Consider the following 21,097-nt stretch of genomic DNA (forward strand, 5'->3'; position numbering starts at 1 on the left):
CAGGCTAGTGCGGGACGAGTTGTTACTTTTTTTTAATGCATATACAGTTGACAACAAACTTCACAGCATGTTGTCATAGTCCACTGTCAGGAAAACCATTTAGAATTGGTTGCAATGATGTGAAGTATGCAACAGAAATCCAATTACAGGAACTGGGTTTAATTTTCCTCCATGACTTTTAGTTATCAGGGATCTTATTGAACTAAGTAAAAAAAGTTTTAGGTTTCATATACTCCAAAACTGCTTAAAGACACCCTTTGGCTAGAGAATGCTGTCTGAACGACGTGTTAAATAAATAGCTAAGAGTCTGATGGATTCCATTTCTGTACTGAGCTTGGGCTCTGTAGGCTCTGCTAAATATCTCACCCACCTTAAATGTATGAATTGAAAACTGATTCTGGCATTACGGTCCTCACATTTGTGACAATGTACTTCTTACCTTGAGCCTGGACACAGACCCTCTTTTTCAGAACACTAAAATCATCTGTATAAATCACTGGCTCCAGTGTTCAGTGCCAACACATTAACAAGTGTAAGGGTAACATCGACTGGCCAGGAGTGTGAAAAATGGGCAGGGTCTGCACTTTATAGCTCTTTTTCTTTCTTTAAATAACAATATTAGAGTACAAGTGAGTTTAACACCTAAATGCCTTTGAGGAGACCAAAATTGTAAGACGCTCTACCCATTTTGTACTCGGTGTCATGACCACGAAGACACTTGGAAGAGATTCTTGGGAAAAGACCATGGAGGTAGTGTGATGTCATGTGGAGGCCTTTTTTAGGTCTGATATTGCAATACCTCCAGTTTGTCTGAAGTCTACTTAAAGACTGTTGGGATTCAGCAATTGAGCCATACCTAAACCAGCCTCACATTTAGATGAGTGTGGTGTCAAAGTTCTTTCTAGTGAGGCAGACTTGAATAACGGGGACATTGAGTTTAGTAGATTTCTTTAACCACACTGAACTGAATCTCCATTTAACAGCAGCAAGTTTGGGAGAAAGTCTTGAGTAGCAGTGACTTGCATGAACACATCCTTCTTATGCCTCCCATCTTCCATGGTATCCAATATAAGTGAAATAAATTATAATCTTTTTACTGTCTGGGGGTATACAGTCTAAATGTATTGATGCCTTCAGATGATATGCCTGACAGCTTTCTACTGTTGACTGCTACATGAAGCCCAAATTCATAACGGACACAGCTCGACAGTGTATGCTTCAGACCCCAAAGCAAAATAGAAACAAAATAAACAAAATGGTGGGTTTACCTCCCGACAGTGTCTCGAGGAAATAGCCTGCTCTCACACAATGAACAGGAGGCTGACTGTTCGGCAGGTTGTTTTAGTTTTTTTTCACCTTAGGGCGGTGGTAAGTGGCTGGAATTTTGGGGGCTGGCATTATGAAGACAAGGGGGAAAAGTGAGCATGAGACTTAGAAAGCCCTGTTACAGTGAACTTATGGACTTCTTGAACGTCACACAAAAAGGTAAGCTAATCCCGCCCCGTCAGCAATCTTGGTTGAGTTCAAGCTGCCACACCGACAAAATCAAAATGTCCCACACCCGAGAGGCTTGGAGGATAAAAACCCTCGGCGAGTTACTGGAGAAGGACTGTCCTCTCCAAACTGGAAGCTGAATGGGGACTTGGTAGACTTCTGCTCTCAGCGCACGTTCGATGAAGACAACTAGAGAATATTCCAAAGTGTATGACCACATTGTGGGTTCGGGGGGATGCGCTGGAGTCCGAAGTTTGTTCCTCTTCCCGTCCCCAAACGTTTTTTTTTCTTCTCATCCTTGCATGAATTCCAGCTGCTCTTTTTTGGGAGGCACGGTAGTCGGTGAAAAAGAGGCATCCATTGCAACGCGATGAAAAGTGGGAGAGAGAGAGTGTGTGTGTGTGTGTGTGTGTTTGTTTGTATGTGTGTCTGTGGGGGTGCTGGTTTGGTGTTACCATATGTGGGATTCACAGTGAGTCATTTTAATCACGCCCACCCCTCCGCCTAGCCGCCGGTAGTTCATCCCGCCGTACAATCTGGAAAGAGATGAGAGGCAAATGATGAAGTGTGCAGTAGAAGTTATGGGCTTAGTCGTATGTGTTCTGGTTCTCATGGTTCTCAAGATTGAAAATTAAAATGGTGGACAGTTCAGTACTATTCTATTAAATCATTAAAATTGTTAAATGACGATTAGAGGCTGAGCCCATAGCGGTCAATAATTTTATCAATGGGCTTCAGTCCCAGCAAAATAAATGTTTAATTATTTTTGATGGTAAGGCTATATGAGGAATGTGGACATTATTTCTTGTAATAATAACCACAACAGTTCATCTCTGTCAGTTTAGTGACTTGGATATGTGCAATTAAAAAGTGATGTAAACTACAACATGAATGATGTACACATCAACAGATACTGTCAGTTTTATCAATACGAGTTAAATTACCCAAAGCTAATGTAAAGTTGGCGGCCGGCGCTACAGCATACAGTGTCATGTAGCAATGCAAGGTTAAAAATCTGTCAAATCACTTCTAAACATCAGAGTTGCACCAACCTCCAAGTGTTTGCATCAGGGTCGTAGACTTCTATAGTTTTGAGATACGTCGTTCCGTCAAAGCCTCCAACTGCCATCAGCTGTCCGTTCACCACAGCCAAGCCCACCTACACACACACACACACACACACACACACACACACACACACACACACGTCAGCCTCGTTCACAGATTTAACATAATAAATGCAGTCCATGCATTTTTTACAATTCAACTTTGAAGCTCGATAAGAAATCATTTAAGCTTCGGAAAACTTAAACCCTTTCATATTTTTCTCACACACACACACACACACACACACTCACCCCGCTGCGCCGGGACGTCATGGCGACAACAGGAGACCACTGGTTGGTCCTGGGGTTGTATCTCTCTGCGCTGCTCAGCTCTGTGGTGTCATCTCTGCCCCCTACGGAGTAAATCATGTCCTGGTAGACGGCACAGCCCAGGTGCTTCCTCCTGGTGCCCATGGGAGACACCGTGTGCCAACGGTTCTCCTGGGGGTTGTAGCGCTCCACTGAGAAAGAGGCAAACAAAATGGAAAAGGGGAAGTGTGTGTGTCTGTCTGTCTGTCTGTGTGTTGTTTCACCCTTGAGTGCATGAACTTGCACATGAATTGTAACAGATTTCCACATTTCCTTAGTTTAATTTCTAACCGTCACAGTCAAAGCTTATCATATGATCACATTGCTCAGCTCCTCACCTGTATTTAATGGCGACGTGCCATCAGACCCTCCCACAGCGTACAGGAAACCCCCCAGGACAGCCACGGCCACGCCCAGTCGCCTGGTGCTCATGGAGGCCACACGAGTCCATTTGTTCTCCTTGGGATCATACCTAAAAACATAGAAAGGAAGCCATTCTATTGGATACAACTTTTACATATCATTATTCAATACAGTCAATAAGAGTATACAAGTTACATGTAATGAAGCAATCTGCAATATATAAAAAATTAGAACCACACTGAAGCAGATATCAGAGACAACTTGTATACTAAAAGGTAGAATATGTCTTGGATGCAAACAGGAGGTGAGGTAGTTAACATTGGTTATTAACTGGCCCTGTGTTCCAATCCCTATACTTCCATACTATTTAGTATGCCAGAAAAAGATTTAGGATGTCCCAATACATGCACATCAATTGTATTATGCTGAAAATACATAAATGCCCCACTAACTCCAATAGCATATTGGAGTATTTGTCTTAACTCTTGACATTTCTCGAGATAATGAATAAAAAAATCTTCCTTTTCTCTCCTGTGGCCCTAAAACTCTTCTGTACTTTAGTATGTAGTGTGGGGAAAAAAAAGAGTATGTGATTTGGAATGCAGGGTGAGTTTCATTGGCTGTCTATGTGGATAGTCTTTCCAGCATGACAGTTTATTAAGTGCTATCTAGGGGTTTTTCTTGATATTATTTTTTCTGTCTCTCATGATGATTATTCATCATTCATGATGAATAATTTAACTACATGGAAGCTTCCAGACAACCCAGCAGGTTGTTTGGATATGAACTTGTCCAAATGAGGGGGGATGAAGGTAAATGAAGCAATATACTGAAATACCTAAAAGAAATCAGTAGATTTAAATGTGTTGGTTCAATTTCATATCTACGCACTAATATAAACTGATATGTAAGATGGTTATATATAGAGTTTATCATTTGAAAGACTTCTAATAGATACCTTTCTACAATGTTGAGACAGGAGACCCCATCCTGTCCCCCTACAGCGTACAGATAGCCGCCGAGGACAGCCACTCCCACACTGGTACGGCATGTGCTGGTGGGCGCCACGTCACTGCTCCACTGATTGGTCTTTGGGTCATATCTGGTAAGAAGAGTGGGATTGAGAAATAGTAAACTGAAACTTTACATCTAGATATTTTTGATATAGCAAAGTGGAAAGTAAAAGCACAACACATTTAAAGGCTAGAGAAGAATGAAACCCTGCGTTCCAATCCCCATACTTCCCAACTATTTATTATGCTAGAAAAAGATTTAGGATGTCCCAATACATGCACGACAATTGTAGTATGCTGAAAATACATAAATGCCTCCCACTAACTCCAAAAGCATGTTGAAGTATTCGTCTTTAATCTTGATATTTCTCGACAATAAAAAAAAAAAAAACTTCCTTATCTGATTTTTTTTTCTCTACTGTGGCCCTAAAACTCTTGTGTACTTTAGTATGTAGTGTAGTAAAAAGAAAAAGTATGTGATCTGGAATGCAGGGGAAATATCCAGCCAAAGCTAAGCCGATCATGCCTCACCTCTCCACAGAGTTGAGGTAGGAGGAGCCGTCGTGACCGCCCACGGCGTACAGTAAGTCATCTAGAACACTGACGCCGACTCCACACCGCCGCTTGCTCATAGACGCTACCATCCGCCACTCGTTGGTCTGAGGATCGTAGCGCTCCACGCTGGATATGGCGTCACCGCTGCACCAACCACCAACTACACAGCATGGGGACATTTGGGAAGAGCACACAATGGTTAATATTAGGGGTGTAACCAGACCTGCAAACTCATAGGAGGTGAAAAAGGTGACAAACACCCGTCCAAACGATTGGCTATTGTTAAATATCATTCACACAACCAGAGTTCTCCACTATTGCCTCCAATGTCCAGCTGGGTGAAAATAATAGCCAGCTGAGATCCTGACCCTCCTAGGGGAGTCCGGGGGTATGCCCCCCCGGGAGATTTTTTAAAAACTTTTTAAAGTGAAATGCATGAATCTGGTAGCCTGGAAATCCTGACCCTGATATCTTGAACGATAGAGGGTCTGGCGACGATCAATAGTAATTTCCAACTCTAGGGGCGGCTCCTACTCGTGCATTTCAAATGCCACTGCACGCAGTTGGATAGCACTACAACCAATCAGAGCGATGCACAAGTGACGTAAGCCCCGTTCGTTTAGCGAACAGCTGTTAAACTGTTCAATTAAACGTTTGCCGTTGTCGGTCGGCAAAACAGAACATTCCACTTACTTGCTAGTGAAAGCTATGAGTCCCGTCTTCCAATTCGTTAAGGGTCGAGGCCAAAGCAGTCTCAAACTCACACAACATATCCGCAGCCATCTTTGATGTTTACTATCACAGCTTCGACGTCGCATGCACGTCACTGTCGTCATCCGGTTACGTCCTCCCCAGAGCACCATATAAAGGGCTCTGGCGCGCCCATATTAGATAGAACCAATTGAAACGTTATACCAGATTTCTGGTAGTCTTGATAAGCTTCAACGGAGCGTCTCCAGACCAACACGCGCAGCAAATTTAATTTGCCAGCGCCTAGTGGCAGGTCTGGGAATGCCAGGCTATGAATCTGGTGCACTTTGAGAGGGAAATTAAGAGGCTAAATCTGAGGAATTTTGTGTGAACAAATAATTTGGAGACACTGGGTCGGATGAATTAGAAGCTTCTTGGATTTTCCATTAAAATGTTCATTTAAAATAAAATATTATGCAGGGTCCTCTGGGTTGGGCTTGGTGCTCTTTTTCTTTTATGGGACATATTTCTCTGTAATATAATGAATACATTTAAATGCAGTGAGAGGAATGAAGCAGAAGAACTCTGTTGTCCAGCTATCTTTTTTTCCACAGACAAGGCTGAAATAGGTTATACAGTGCATGGGCATCTGAGCCCCATTTCCAAATGTTTTTAAATAAACTCAATACACACTGGACGTGAACGTGACGTGATCAGTTCAACTTGGATTACCTCCCAGATGAACTGATTAAATTATTGGGCTATTAACTAGGCTATCTAGATCAAAACATTGTATTCATTTTTTTGTATGATATAATAATATGATGTTAATATCAAACACACAAACTAAAAAATAAAAATAAATTGGGGGGGAGGGGGCTGTCGGTCGGCTCTGATTGTGAGCGCACTGCAGACACTTCATTTCTGCAATGTGCGCTCATTAAACTGTCAGCTTCACTTAAGAGTCCTGTGTGGGTCAACAGTGCAGTGCAAACTATGCAGCATAAAGTTATAACATTCGTCTACGACCGTGATGTTAAATCACCTTCACACAAAGTCTCCGCCCCAGCAAAGCAGCGAGTCGATCGCTGTGACGACCGGCTGAGCTACGGGAGCCTTTGGTAAAAAAAGCTATCCCCTGGTAGATATATCAACCTGCCTCTGTACCCAACGCTATATAGGGCTAATTCTCTGTTATCGATTAGTCAAACCTGCTCAGGAGGCTATGCTAACTACCGTCACCGGAGCAAGTCCGACTGTTTTATAAAGCATCTGTCATTTGAAAAGCAACAACAAACAGATCGCACATATCCTTACAACGGAAAAGACCAGAGACATGAATAAATCTATTTATTTACGGTGTTATGTTGTGATATAGTGTCAATAACGACCAACTATATTTAGCTTTACCTGCCGCTGCCGTAAAGGCAATACCTGTCGTGAAATTATAGGGGGGAGGCGGGGCGTGCCGGTCGCAGAATACCACTTTTGAACTGGCAATTACCGTTACTGAACGGCACAAGCCATGGTATGGCAGTGGTCGCCGTGGCACTGGCCAAATGCCGGAAAACGATCTCGGCGCACCTGGACCAATCTAGCTACTTTTACTGGTGTTATTGGTGACTTTTGGAGACCCTGTGCTGTCGCTAAAGCATGTATCGCTCTTAACACTTCTAAACGAGCAGCGGGTGCTCAAGGCCACTCCCCCCGGTCCCAGAGCACTGACAGGCGGCCGAGTCCTCAAACAGCAGTCCCTCCCAGCTGCAGTCAGAGCAGGAGATACACACCTCTCCGCTCTAGTGTTCCGTTTGCATCACTATTAGCAGTTGTAGTAGCAGTGTTCCCCCTTTCCCTTTTACTGTCAATGAGTAGTGCAAGTCAAAATGATACAGTGCTTTCGAACAGAGAGCGAATTGCATGGCGAAAGACAACAGGAAACCGGAGCTCGCAGGCGCCCCCCTGTCATTCAAATCCCGTTTGAGGGATAATTTTGGATTCCAGGTGAATTATGAAAACAGTGATAGATAGAAGTGTGGAACAATGTCGGCACACAGGTTATTGTTTCACCGCGATCGCTTGTGTAGGAGGCAACACGTCGAACATGCATACGCATTTGAAAAGGCACCATCAGGTGTTTGGCTACTCTCGCCATTACTGTGAAGAAAAACGAGCTGGGCAAAACCCAGACATTATTTTCTTTTTTATACTGAATATAAACAAGCTGTCATTTAATTAATGCTGCAGTAGCACTTTTATTTGATAATTTTTATGTTTATAAGAGCACTTTAGAGTTTAAGAGAGCTGCAGCAATATTTTATTTTTTTAAAGTCAAAAAGACCCTTAAAGATGACATACCCTTTGTTTACACCAGCTTACAGAGCCTGCTGAGCATTAACACTATATTTTTTCATTGCAATTTTAGTTTATGCTGCACCTACACTAGTATTTAATAGTAAGTAAATAAGTATTTTATTTATTGGAGAATTGCAGCAGTATTTTTATATTTGTTATGCATTTTATTTATATCAATCACACTTTATTTATATAGCACTTTTCATACAATCAAATGTAACAAAGTGCTTAATACAACTCCCCCCCCCACACCCAGAGATATGCATACATGCAAAAACATTCCCCCTCCCTCCCACCCATCCATACCCCAAAATAAGAAATTCATTAAAAACAGGAAGGAAACTGCACTGAGGAAACGCCATCATCAGAGAGAAAACACTAGAGACTGTAAAACTAAAACAATTCAAAATAAATATATGTTACTGTCAGCTAGTTACTGACAGCTAAAGCTGTTCATTCTCCGTTAACTATGAACCGTACCGTACCGTGACTTCAAAACCGAGGTACGTACCGAACTGTGACTTTAGTGTACCGTTACACCCCTAGTTAATATGACGCAATAGTTATTTTATTCATCAAGATACACTTTTTACAATTCCACCCTTATATGGTGCACGTTATCTCCACACTTTTTTTAATCAGCACTTTGTCCTTGCACTACTCTTTTGTTGATTTGTGTCTTTTTTCACTTGTGTGTTTCTCTTATACATTTTCTTCTTCTATATTGCACTGTGGAGAAGGATTGCATTGTTTAAGAATGTCATAGCCAAAGACTGCTGCTGATTGTTGTGCATATGGCAAATAAACCATCTTGAAAACCATGTTGACATCTGTCTACACAACTTATTGCCTTTCCAATGTCCACAGGGGGGTTTGTGCCGTTTTACTTTATTATTGTATTGGCAGTTCTTTATTATCTGCCTCGACTAGAAAGCACTTTGGGTCAACTTCGTTTTTTTTTATTTGTTATGTCTTATATAAATGAAATGACTTGACTTAACTTGGGAAAATGTACCGACCTGCAAAGAGCACCTCTCCACAGCGGATGGGTTTCCTGGGCCGGGTTCTGGGGCCCTGCATCAGCGGCCTCTCCTGAGGCAGCAGCAGGTAGTTCTTGGCCTCATCCACCAGGTCTCTGAAACAAACAAAAAAAACAGAGTTTATGATGTAAATCAAAGATCATCCCTGCGTTCCAATCCCCATACTTCCCTACTATTTAGTAGGCCAGAAAAAGATTTAGGATGTCCCAATACATGCACGTCAATTGTAGTATGCTGAAAATACATACATGCCCCACTAACGCAAATAGCATTTTGCAGTATTACATTAGTCTTTATTCTTGACATAATGAAAAAACTCTTCTGTTCTTGTAGGAAAAAGAAAAAGTATGTGATTTGGAACGCAGGGCAAGTTTATGTATTGTCAATTTTTCATTTCATCTGCATTGTTTACCATTCAGAAGAAAATGAAAGATAAAAGTAATTCATCTCTTGTCTGGCAACTTAAAGAAATCCATCTAATGCTTTGTCATAACCGTTTTAATTAAAGATATTTTACAAAACTAATGCCAAAGATCTCAAAATGAATATGTTTTACCACTGAACAAACATTATTATGTAGATTCAGTAAAGAGGAAGTTACATTTTACCAGTTACATTTGTTTGATGTAAATGTTTTGGTACTATCTAAATATTACAATTTAAATAGTGTTTTTCTTTTTTATTCTCTATCAACTATTACTCTATTATATCATTAACTTTTTCATTAATTTATTTTTAATTTTTTATATTTTTTGGCATTTTTCATGCTTTATTGATAGTGTTAAGAGACAGAGGTGAAATGGGGCAGAGAGGGGAGTGACATCGAACCCGGGTCTGCTGCCTGACCCGGCCCGGGGGGGGACGCCCTACCAACTGAGCTAAGGGCGTCCCCATTTATTTAATTTGAATTATTTGAATGTATATACATTTTTAAACATGTATTTTTGTATGTGTTATGTATATCATTAATATATGAAGGAATAAAATAATATTTTTTTAAAACATTTCAGTGGTGGACAGACAAAGCAACCACACCTGCACTCCTCGTCACTCTTAATGAGCGGGTCCGACCCCACTGTGCCCACCAGGAACTTGGGGCTGAGCAATGGCAGACGGACGTGCTGAAGGACCTAAACAACACACAGACATCCAGGTCAGTCACAAAGTCTTCTACTACATCAGAAGTATGAACTAATGTTGAGTGTTGGATATGACTCATTGTACACCAATATACTGTATGTGTTGAGCCACAGACCTGTGGTAGCTGTGGTCTGCGTTCCTGGATGCTGTACTTGACCCAGGCCATCACGGCGTTGAACACCTGCTCCTCGCTCCGCACGTTGAGCTCGTCGCTGGAGATGATGTCAATCAACTGGTTGGCAGGAAGCAGCATGAACTCTTCACTTTCCATCACCTGAGACAACAGAGGGCACGCCAGTCAGTCAAACAGGAAATACTAAGGCCACGTCCCTATGTACATGGTTATTTAAAAGAAAAAAAACTGTTTGCAGAAAAAATGCCCATACCCACAATGGTGTTCTATAAGATCTGGTGGTGATACATTGTCATGTCAAACAGCATAAAGAACGTTAAGAGAATGCCCATTGAGAGACTTCTACAGGAAAATGTTATTCACTTGTGGATTTTCACCTGATAGCCTCGAGCCTGTTTCTTCTTTCTAGTGACTCACAAGCTGCACCAACATTTTTATCTGCCCGTCTACGTTAAAGCTTCTGGATGAAGGATTACTGCAGACAATTTATCTTTATGCTCATTGTTATAACTACCTTTACTGATTTTATTTTTTGTTCTACTCTTGACTGCATACATTTGTTCTGAATACATTTGTTCTGAATGTGATTTTGTGACAGCGTCCCTCCTTTTCTGTTGCTTCCAGCACAAGACTCTTACGTCACAATCGATCTCTATAAATCATGAGTGAACAGACTTTCCATGTTTACAATCCCCTTCTAAGCTTCACTATCAAATCGACAATCAGACACGCACACATCCTGAGGCTTGGAAAAGGAGGAGAGGAGGTAAACAGTGCCGCAGAAAGACAACAAACCAACTACTGAGCTATAAGCGTGACATGATTTCCTGCTAATGATATGTAAAAATGTAAACAGGCGCATGCTTGATACCACAATCCTTTCTGAGAGAAGCAGTTGGCTGTTTCTGTGCAAAGGATCTAGAGCTGCAACGATTAATCGATTATTAAAATAATCGCCAACTATTTTGATAATCGATTAATCCTTTTGAGTAATTGTTAGTAGTTTTTTAGAGTAGTTTTAATAAAAAAAATCCAAATTCTATGGTTTCTTTAATCCTATTATGACAGTAAACTGAAATATCTGTGTGTTTTGGACATAACAATACATTTGAGGACGTCAACATGGGCTTTGGAAAATTGATCAAAATGTTTCACCATTTTCTGACATTTTACGGACCAAAACACTAATCGATTAATAATCGATTAATCGAGAAAATAATCAACAGATTAATCGATTATCAAAATAATCGTTAGTTGCAGCCCTAAAAGGATCCATGTTGTTGTTCATTTTCCTGTAGTCTCCAGAGTAACATATTTTCCACGACCACAGAGGTCTTCTGCCATGGTTGTTTAAGAAATAAGAAGTTACTCACTGCATCAGCTGGGGTTGAAACTGAAACACATTAACCAATACAGTTTCCATCCAACGGAGGGCTCTTGCCTATTTGCTTAGTTAAATCCAGGTGGTGACTTTATTTGTCTAGTATGCGATTTTGAACGCTAGGTAAGTGTAAAATACAGAAAGGCATGGTGTGTTACAATTACAAAGCATTTACCGTGCTGCACATTCAGCCTAAGCTTAACTTTTGTTATTTTTGCAACATATGTATAACAAATGTAACCGAAGTGGACAGTCGTGGTTGTGTCTCCATGCTCTCACCTCCTGAAAGTTGTGCTGTGTGAACTTGTCTGCGATGCGGAGCAGCTCTCGGCAGGAGTGTGTGTCTGCGAAGGCCCTGATGCCCAGACAGTTGGAGGGATCCAGCTGTCTCTTGAGGAACTCACAGCAGGCCTCCTGGATCTCTGCCAGCTGGAGGAGGCACGCCGCAGGGAGCAGCGTCTGCACGTTCCCCTCCTCTACCGTCACCTAAGAGCGGACAGAAGTCTATTTAGGTTTTGCCATCTCATTCTCAGTCAGTGGCCTCCTCTCACACACACTCTCAGTTTGAGGATTGTCAGATTTACGGCTTCACCATCCCGTTTATGTTCTTCTATTGTAGTCGATGGTTCAGAGCAGTTATTTGGGTTTTATGTGAGTGCTGAGTTTAGATTAATTTGTAGGGATTTGTTTTTCCTGACATTCTCCATTGATCGCTTACAAACAGGGGTGGACTGGCCATCTGGCATACCGGGCATCGTCCCGGTGGGCCGGCAGGCATTTTGGGCCGGGCCGGGTCCATTTATAAAAAAAAAAAAAAAAAAAAAAAAAAATTAAAAATCTTTTTTTTTTTTTTTAATGGACCCTCGGCTGTGTGACTCGGCCCGGCCCGGCCAAGTCACACAGCCGAGGGCCGAGGGCCCTTCCCTCTCGGGAGTGCCATGGACATATAATTGTGCGTGCAGGCTGTCAACTTCACCTGAAAGTTAAATAAAACTTTGTCCCAGGCTTGGGCTTTGACTCATTATGATTGGTTCTAGGCTGGGCCTGGCCCAATCACACACACAGCAGAGGGCCGCCCATTCAGAGGCTGCATTAAATTGTATTATCATGCATTCAACTTCTACTCCATAATTATGAGCATCTGACGATGGTCAGTTACGTTCAGGGCCGTCGGACTGCGGACAGGCTTGGGGGGCCCAAGGCAGAGGGGGGCTGCACCCAAAAAAAAATATATATATATTTTTTTTTTATATTTTTTTTTACTGGCTCAATATAGGCCCCTGATCTTTGAAGGCCCAGAAAAACGTTATTTAGGGAAAAAAAAGATTTCATGGGCCTTTCATTCGTCAGTACATTTATGTTATTTTTTAAATAACATTGTTCGGGGCTACGAAGATCAGGGGCCTATATTGGGCCATTAAAAAATGCAAACAAAGGAAAAAAAATCCCGAAGCTGACTGGATTTTTTAAACATGTACATTTCTTCTTTCTGCTTTTTGGTCATCTGTGTCTATACATTATTCCAGCAAATAATAGCCTACTAAATAGCTTACATAGGAAACAGTTGATTTATCCTTAGTTTTCTCTTCAAAGTGCACCAGATTGATGAATTTTACTTTAACACTTGAAAAAAAATCTTCCGGGGGAGCATTCCCCCGGACCCCTCTAGAACAGTGGTTCTCAACCAGGGGGGCGCGAGGGGGATGAAAAAAAAAAAATAAATCTTAATCTTAATTTTTTTTTTTTTTTTGTAATTTAAATTGTATTCCTGATATGTAGCCTAGTTCAGAGATGATATGTATTTTTTTTCTTTCTTAACTTTTTTTGATAGGTAGTTGCCAAGTTCACACAAACACTCCAATCCACTGATATGAGATCAGTTTGCAATTTTCAAGTACTGAATTAATGGTAGGACTGTGGCCAATAGAACTGGTCTCTGGTCAGCAAAGGTCTTGAAAACAGCATAAGTGTGCTTGTGACATGCATGCCACCCATGCATGTGTATGGGCACGTGTCCCAGCAGATTTTTGAAATCTGAATAAAAAAATTTAAGTTTGTAGTTAGCAAGTGTAACATGTTCTTAGGGCAGAATTTCATAAATAAAGGTTTATTTTTTAGCAAGATATTTGGTCAAAATCTAGTTGTCATCCGTCCCTCTGTCCAGTTGTTAGGCATCTGGCTGCTAGCAAGTTATGTTGTCTTGCTAATTTTACTATTCATCTGAACTGAAATGAATATTGACTTTTTCCTTTATTATCTTCGCCAGAATGCTTAGATTACATGTTAAAAACACAAAAAAATATTCTGGGGGGGATGCCCCCAGACCCCTCTTCAGGGGTTTAGTTTTCTGACAAACATTACAATGGATACTAACATGATTTGGGCATTTGGGATTATAAATCATCACCACCCCACTCTAGCTCTGTGGCCCACCTTGGCCACCCCCAGTCAAAATTTCCTGGAATCGCCACTGAGACACACACAACTCCGCGTTCAGGCTGCACAGCACATTAATCGCAGGTAGCATTTTGAGCTAAATCTGGCCACTTTCCAAATCCAAGACTCAATAGTTGAAACATTCTCTGAACTGGGTTTCCCATTGATCATAGACTTTGTTTTGTGAAGCTTTTTCATAACAGGTATACCTATTGTAGAATTTATTCTGTGTATGTTCTATTTAGGCTACTATTTTCTTCTCTTCTAAGGAGATTAAAAAAAAATAACATTTCCTCAGTGTCACATAAAAGTGCACCAGAATTTAACGTTAAATTATAAGAAATTTCCGGACCCCAACCCTAAACCCAATGTTCAACTCAAAGGTGCGCCACTGGCCTAGCCCTTGTGATAATAACAATAATAGAGTATCTATCTATCTATCTATCTATCCATCTATCTATCTATCTATCTATCTATCTATCTATCTATCTATCTGTCTATCTGTCTATCTGTGTAGGGTGGTGTGTGTGTGTGTGTGTGTGTGTGTGGGGGGGGGTTGTCAGGGTCGGTGGGGGGGCCCAACTGCAATGACCCAGCTTTGGGGGGGCCCAGCTTGCAGAAGGTTGAGAACCCCTGCTCTAGAAGGTCCAGGGTCCACGACACAGTCTCCCAAATTCCTGTGAGAAACACTGTGTGTGTGCATGGTTATTAAGAGTCATTAGACCAGGGGTTGTGTTCAAGTACGCGTAATGATTTGGTCATCCATCAATAGAAACATTGTGTTGTTATCTGGCTCAGAGAGGGACCAGTCACTCATACGTTTTGGACTATAGACAAACATAGCTTTTACATGTTTGTATTGTAAGACCGCCTCTCAGAGGGCCCATCAGGACTTCCTGTATAGGGGCCCAGAATTTTGAGCAACGCCCCTGCCTCCACATATCGTATAAATAATCATGGTGGGCTGCCATGGCCAAAAATGCCAGGGCTGAATTTTTGTCCCAGTCCACCCCTGCTTACAAATATTCCTTATATCATCCACTCCAGTTCAGCTTTGTTAAACAAATGATGTGAAAATCAAATAGCCCTGTTCCCCTCGCCTGTTGCCTCAGGTCATAAATGCAGATTTGATTAAACAAATTTAAACTTTTGAACTTTCTGTCTCTGACTTATGCAGCTGATTTGAAAAAGCTCCCTACCATGTTAGTAAAGGTTTAAATGCAAACAGTTTCTGAAAGACTAAAGTAGATCCACAGGTCATGACTAGCTGTTTCTTTATCCACAAATGTTGTGCTATTCTGACCGTGTGTGTGCGCCTATTGTCAATATGGGGCATTCTCAACTAGGGCCCGACCGATTTAATGGGCCGATTATAGCACATCTCCGAAAAATCGGCAAAATGGCCACCGATCTTTTGCCGATTTTTTTATTTATTCCAGCAATCATGTTGAGTGAGATGCATTGCTGCCCCGGAGGTAGCTGTTGACTGTTAATAGTAGTTGATATTACTATAGTTATTATATAGTGCTTTATTGGAGGTCATTCAAAGACACTTTACATCAAACATATAGAAACTCATACTTATAGAAAAAGAAAACAAAATACAGACAAATTAAAGATAAGGTTTGGAATGGAGTCAGGTGTAATTATGCTTTCTTAAAGAGGTGAGTTTTGAGTTGACTTTTGAATGAGTTTATTTAGTCTGAGATGCTGATGTTTGGAGGCAGGGAGTTCCAGAGGGTTGGGTGAAGTTACATAAAATGCTTAATGTCCGAGTTTAAAAATGCGTCATGTCACTTTAGACATATTTGTAAAACTTTTTTTTTTTTTTAGATAATTCATATTTCAATAAATAAAAAGTTCCTGTACACCTATTGACAGTAACAAGAATTTATATATATTTAAGGGTTCAAAAAAGTAAATTTTTTCTAGGGATGCACCGAAATGAAAATGCTTGGCCGAAACCGAATAAAATGAAACAGTTGGCCGAATGGCCGAAACCGAATACCGAAAGAGGCTTTTGCAGTTTTGTTTATTTATTTTGCCACTTCTTTCAACATTGCATACATGAACTCCCAAATGTTCTCCTCAAACATAGCCTACAACTAAAAATCAACCCTAAATAAATAAACAAACAGTAAAACCTTAAAATCTAAGAGTAAAATTAACATTTTACTAGGAATGTGATTGTGAACCACTCATTGATTTGTACCTTGACTTATATGAGGAAGAATCTACAAAAAGATCGACTTATTGCCATTTTTTTCTTTTCTTTTTTTGCAATGCAGTGCAGGTTGAGTTGCTCTAAAAAACTGCACCACAACTCCCACCGTAATGATCAGACTTCAGAATTTGCATCAAAGCCTAATGATCATAACAATGAGAGGCTTTAAACGATGTCCATGCTTAGGAGGTGATTGTAACTTTTTCGGCTGTAGACTGAAACTAACGGGGGGAGGCGGCTCACTGGACATATATTTAGTTACGCTGTCAGTTTGCCGAGATGGCTCTGTATTCCATGGACATATAAAGAAATGTATTCAGGCTCGAGTAATGCAATCAGATCGCAGTGCCGCCCCCTCCCCTCTCTCCCACAGCTCTAACGGACAATATGATTATCATTTTCGCCGTCAAACCAGATTTTTTTTGCGCTGCGGCTCTCACCGGCGAGGTGTCAGTGAATGACACCGTTACCAACCGTTAGTTTCACTGGGTGAATCGCTGCTTCGCTCGCGCAAGGCTTTTGTGTTTCTAATGTGATAAAACATCAGTCTTGGACGAGCGTTTTATCTTAATGCTGCTTAAAGCATTGCAATGCGCCGTGTTTCATCCAGTTTGAAAACATGCTCCCACACTGGACCCTGACATTTTCATGCACGCAGCCTACAGACTGCTCCTGCTGCGCGCTCCCGACCAGACGTGGACTCGCATACACGGTTACGTCTCTCTTTACTTCCATTTCCTGGTTTGCAAGCGCGCAGCTCTTTTAAAAAAATATTTCCTTATTGTCATTTAGTTTGTCAATATTCGGTAATTTTGTTCGGCCTTTTAACTGTTTCGGGCCGAAACCGAGAATGACTTATTTTGCCATTTTCGGCCGAACATTTTCGGTGGCCGAATATTCGGTGCATCCCTAATTTTTTCAATATAAATGTATGGGATTTGGGGGCGCCTTTAGCTCAGTTGGTAAGGCGTCCCCCTCCCGGGCCGGGCCCAGCAGCAGACCCGGGTTCGATTCCCACCCGCGGTCGTTCTGTGCATGTCACTCCCCTCTCTGCCCCATTTCACCTCTGTCTCTCTGCACTGTCAATAAAAGCATAAAAAAAAAAATTGCCAAAAAAATTAAAATAATGGGATTTTTTTTTTAAATAATCGTCTGATTTAATCGTTATCGTAATTTTTCTCTGAAAATAATCGGCATCCAAAAATCCATATCGGTCGGGCCCTAACAACAATAGTGAAACAGCATTTTGTAATGCTAAATATTACTGTAAACAACACAGTACCAATCCCCATAATGCTGACGTACCTGTGAGGTGTAGGCAAAGTCAATGAGCAGCTCCATGGCTCTCTCATCGATGTCACGGATAACCACTTCCGTCTGCCTGCTCTCTGCCAGCTCGCCAGTGAACATCGCCCTGGAGACAAGATGGACATCAAGAGATATTATTGTAAAAGCCGACACTCAAAGCCCCTCCCCCTTTACTTTGATGTTTTTTTCACCGGCCAATGGATCCAATTGATAGATACATGTTCCTTTACCATTTAAATCGTCTACATACTACAGCTGATCATAATAAATAAAATAATCTAGTTAGCAAGCACTAGGCTTACAATTGGGACATACTTTTACTTGTTTATTTCATTATAACATTGCACCTTGTTCTTGCCTTCATACGGAGTCTCCATCAATATGCGCACTGGATTGTGGGTCAGAATCTCCCAAATAGAATGCTGATTTCAAAAACTAAAAATCTCCCCCGGATGTAGTAGGGCATCCGGTATTTTAAGCATACCAAATCTGATCACAAAAAAAAAAATTCTACTATACTAAATAGCAGAAAATATGGGTATTAGAACGCAGGGATCGTTTGTACCTGAAGTAGGGGCTGCAGGCAGACAGGATGACACGGTGGGCATAGATCTTCTTGGCGCCCACCACCAGCACCACGTCGCACAGCTCGCGGTGTTTCCTCAGCAGGTTGATGACCTCCAGGGTCTGCCGGGGGTGTTTGTCTGACACGTAGGGCATGCGCGCAGGCTGGGGGACCCCTTCAGGGAGCTTGTTGGGGTCCCCCAGAGTGCAGCGGCTTGTGATGTCCATACCAGTGGCGTCTTGGCGTGCGCTGGTGACCCTTAACAGAGGCAATGATTATTAAAGAGACTTAACACATACCTGGCTTTCACTTTGTCCATTTAATTTAACCTTTATTTATAGGGGGGGAGGGGCATTTTCAACTCTGTAGTCGTGTTACGTTAAGCCTAAACCCAGACATAAGGCTAAACGTTTTAACCAAAAATGTTCACAACACAAAGTATTATTTATAAACTTGTAGTTAATGTAGTGAATTGTATTCACTCAGTGACCAAATTAACCACTATACAATGTAATGTAATCCAATACAAGAGATACTTTTAGTAAATCAACCTGTGTCTCACAGGTTATAGGGCATCTCTGCAGTAATAATGAAGGGGAAGTTCGCCTTATGACATCATCGGGGTTATACTGGCTTGGGCCTGTGACTGAAAACTTAAATCCAGCATTACAAACAAACAGAGGCATTGGGTTTCTAAAGTAAAGGGCATATTCCAGGCACTTACCTGCGCATTGGCTTTGCGTCCATGCACTGAGGAACAATGTTTGGTCCTGCACCTTGAGGTTAACCTACAAAAAGATGTTTGGAGATTACATGTGAATGTGCAGTTTTTGCCAGAGACCTAAACCTTTTCATATGTAGTTTATTTTTGCTCGGTATGCTGACTAAAAAAGGCTACAAAATCCTGTTGTGTGGTACTAACTGTTTATTTTTTATTTGCAGCTGTTGCCGCACCCTTGTCCTGCTACCCTCTGAATTGGACCTGTAGCCATTTCTCCGAGATAAGATTGGTGCATTCATTTATGCCAAGTCATTTGTCTGTCAGACACACCTGTACTATCCATGCTATTAAATGTATTTGTAGCTATATTTTACAGATGTAACTATTGCACTGGTAATGCAGTGTGTTTTCCAGCCACATTGATGGGAGAGTGCTGCGATTCCTGTTTTTGCATGTATCACTTTACAGTGTTCCCGTTCAACTAAACTGTGTTTGTGGTATTAAGTGAAGTTGAGGAAATTAACATCCTTTAGCTGTGTGTGTGCGTGCGTAGGTGTGTCACTGAGTGCGCATGGGTTACTGAGTTACCATTTAGGTTTGGGGGTATTAGCAGCAGTGAAATGTCTAGGTGGAGCAATGTTCAGATACATTACACTAATGATATTAACCCAATCACAGATCAGGATTAATTCATGGACATGAAGGCATAACAGATACTGTTGCACGGGATCAGCATTCAGATACCTACCATTAGCATCGGCTTTTTGTCAAAATATCACCAATTGCAGTCCTACCACTTCATACAACGTTCATAGACAGTAACTGCCTGTGAGTTTTTGGTGATTAACAATAAGTTAAGATATGCTAACTGTTTGTTGTTAGCAGTTTCAGCAGATAGACACATCCCGATGCGAAGTCAGTTAGCTTGTCAGCTATTTCGGAATCGGAATGTCAAGAGTGAGGTTCCAGTGAGTTTTATCAGTAGCTGTGTCGGAAACAAATCAGCTAAATACAAGCCTTGTTGGCCTTCTAGACTGTTTTTATTCTCGCAAAACTATAAAATAAAATAAAAGTGAGTTGCATTTCCCGATGATATGTGAAAGCTACGTGCTATCGCTAGCACCGTGCTAAGAATCCACAGGCGAAATAACACTGAACAAACACAGGACGTTTAAGGAAGTCGATACAACCAAATAAAACCAAACGTAACCATAAAATGTAGATATTCCCTAGCTAGCCGACATGTTTAAGGTATGAGTGGTAAGTTGAGAGTTTGTGTCAGCATCAGGTCAATTACCAAGGATTGGATGTAAGAATAAACTGTATTGCTAACGTTAACTAAGTTAACTTAACGCTACAAAACGGCGTGCGTTTACACTGTTATTAGTGACAGCTGACTGGCGAAAAAGTAGGCATGTCAAAGATGCGCTTACCTTATATTTCCATCCCAAAGACACAGCGGAGTCGCCCAGGATGCGAATGTTTACAATTTAATGCCGACGGACTGGTGGTTTTCTTCCTCGGTTATTAGGTTATCATGCGCATGCCAAATGCCAAGCACCATTTCCGGACAGCGCACTTTCAAAATAAGAGATTACGTCATTGCATGTTATGTAGACAGGTGGGCAAAACTATCATTATACATTTGCACAGATTCGCAAACTATGAAATAGTCAGATTAATACCAATTCGATTAAAAGCTAGGCTGCAGTAAATCGGAGAGGGGGTTGTAGCCGATTCAGTGGTCTGTACACTGACCATGGTCTCTGCCGCAGACCACTGTGTGCCACCACCAGGGGGTGCTGGAGGTACTGGTACGGACTACTCAGCTAGTGGCACGGACCACTCAGCGACCTCATACAACTGGTCATGACCACTAAGGACCAGTGGTCCTTGCCACTAGGGGCGCTAAACTAGTGGCACGGACCACACAGTGACTTCTCACTTTCTCTTCATCTCTGTACATGGCTGTAATAGCAATGCTTTTAAACATAGAGATCCATTGACTCTGCATTTATGTCATTATTGTAGCACTCTCTGATTTGTTTATAGCATAACTGAGGAAGAAGTTTAAAAAAATAAAAAATAAAATAAAAAGTCAGATATTTTATTGTAATTAGCTTATGCTGTACTCTGACGCTTGGGCACACACACACACACACACACACACACACACACACACACACACACACACACACACACACTCACTCACTCACTCACTCACTTACTCACTCACTGACAGCACGGACACACGCTACTCTAGCACG

The 21,097-nt window shown here is 41.4% G+C and overlaps 1 protein-coding gene across 2 annotated transcripts; it reads right to left on the reverse strand.

The window, feature by feature from the left end:
* Positions 1 to 543: 543 nt before the first annotated feature.
* Positions 544 to 20,348, reverse strand: klhl20 (kelch-like family member 20). Of its 2 annotated transcripts, none has more exons than XM_080034270.1 (14): positions 20,264 to 20,348; positions 18,834 to 18,897; positions 18,110 to 18,358; positions 17,542 to 17,650; positions 11,856 to 12,062; positions 10,178 to 10,336; positions 9,958 to 10,052; positions 8,902 to 9,017; positions 4,817 to 5,000; positions 4,231 to 4,374; positions 3,248 to 3,381; positions 2,853 to 3,061; positions 2,547 to 2,653; positions 544 to 2,030 (listed from the first exon to the last, which is right to left on the reverse strand). In XM_080034270.1, the coding sequence occupies exons 2-14, from the start codon at positions 18,854 to 18,856 to the stop codon at positions 1,946 to 1,948; spliced, it is 1,821 nt and encodes a 606-aa protein (XP_079890396.1). In that variant the 5' UTR covers positions 18,857 to 18,897; positions 20,264 to 20,348; the 3' UTR covers positions 544 to 1,945. The 2 variants fall into 2 exon arrangements, with proteins under 2 accessions (XP_079890396.1, XP_079890395.1); XM_080034269.1 differs by having other exon boundaries at positions 18,110 to 18,367; positions 20,264 to 20,346.
* Between the last annotated feature and the right edge of the window lie 749 nt (positions 20,349 to 21,097).

Source organism: Ammodytes marinus (assembly GCF_949987685.1).
Source record: "Ammodytes marinus genome assembly, chromosome: 9".
Taxonomy (NCBI): Eukaryota; Metazoa; Chordata; class Actinopteri; order Uranoscopiformes; family Ammodytidae; genus Ammodytes; species Ammodytes marinus.

What these genes read in the sequence shown, in the direction of transcription:
- klhl20 (XM_080034269.1), bottom strand. Translation starts at nt 18,856, where the DNA reads ATGGACGCAAAGCCAATGCGCAG. An exon ending in GCCTGCAGCCCCTACTTCAG is followed by an intron (nt 17,651 to 18,109) that starts GTACAAACGATC and finishes TCTTGTCTCCAG; the next exon opens with GGCGATGTTCACTGGCGAGC. An exon ending in TGGAGAGGTGCTCTTTGCAG is followed by an intron (nt 5,001 to 8,901) that starts GTCGGTACATTT and finishes CATGCTGTGTAG; the next exon opens with TTGGTGGTTGGTGCAGCGGT.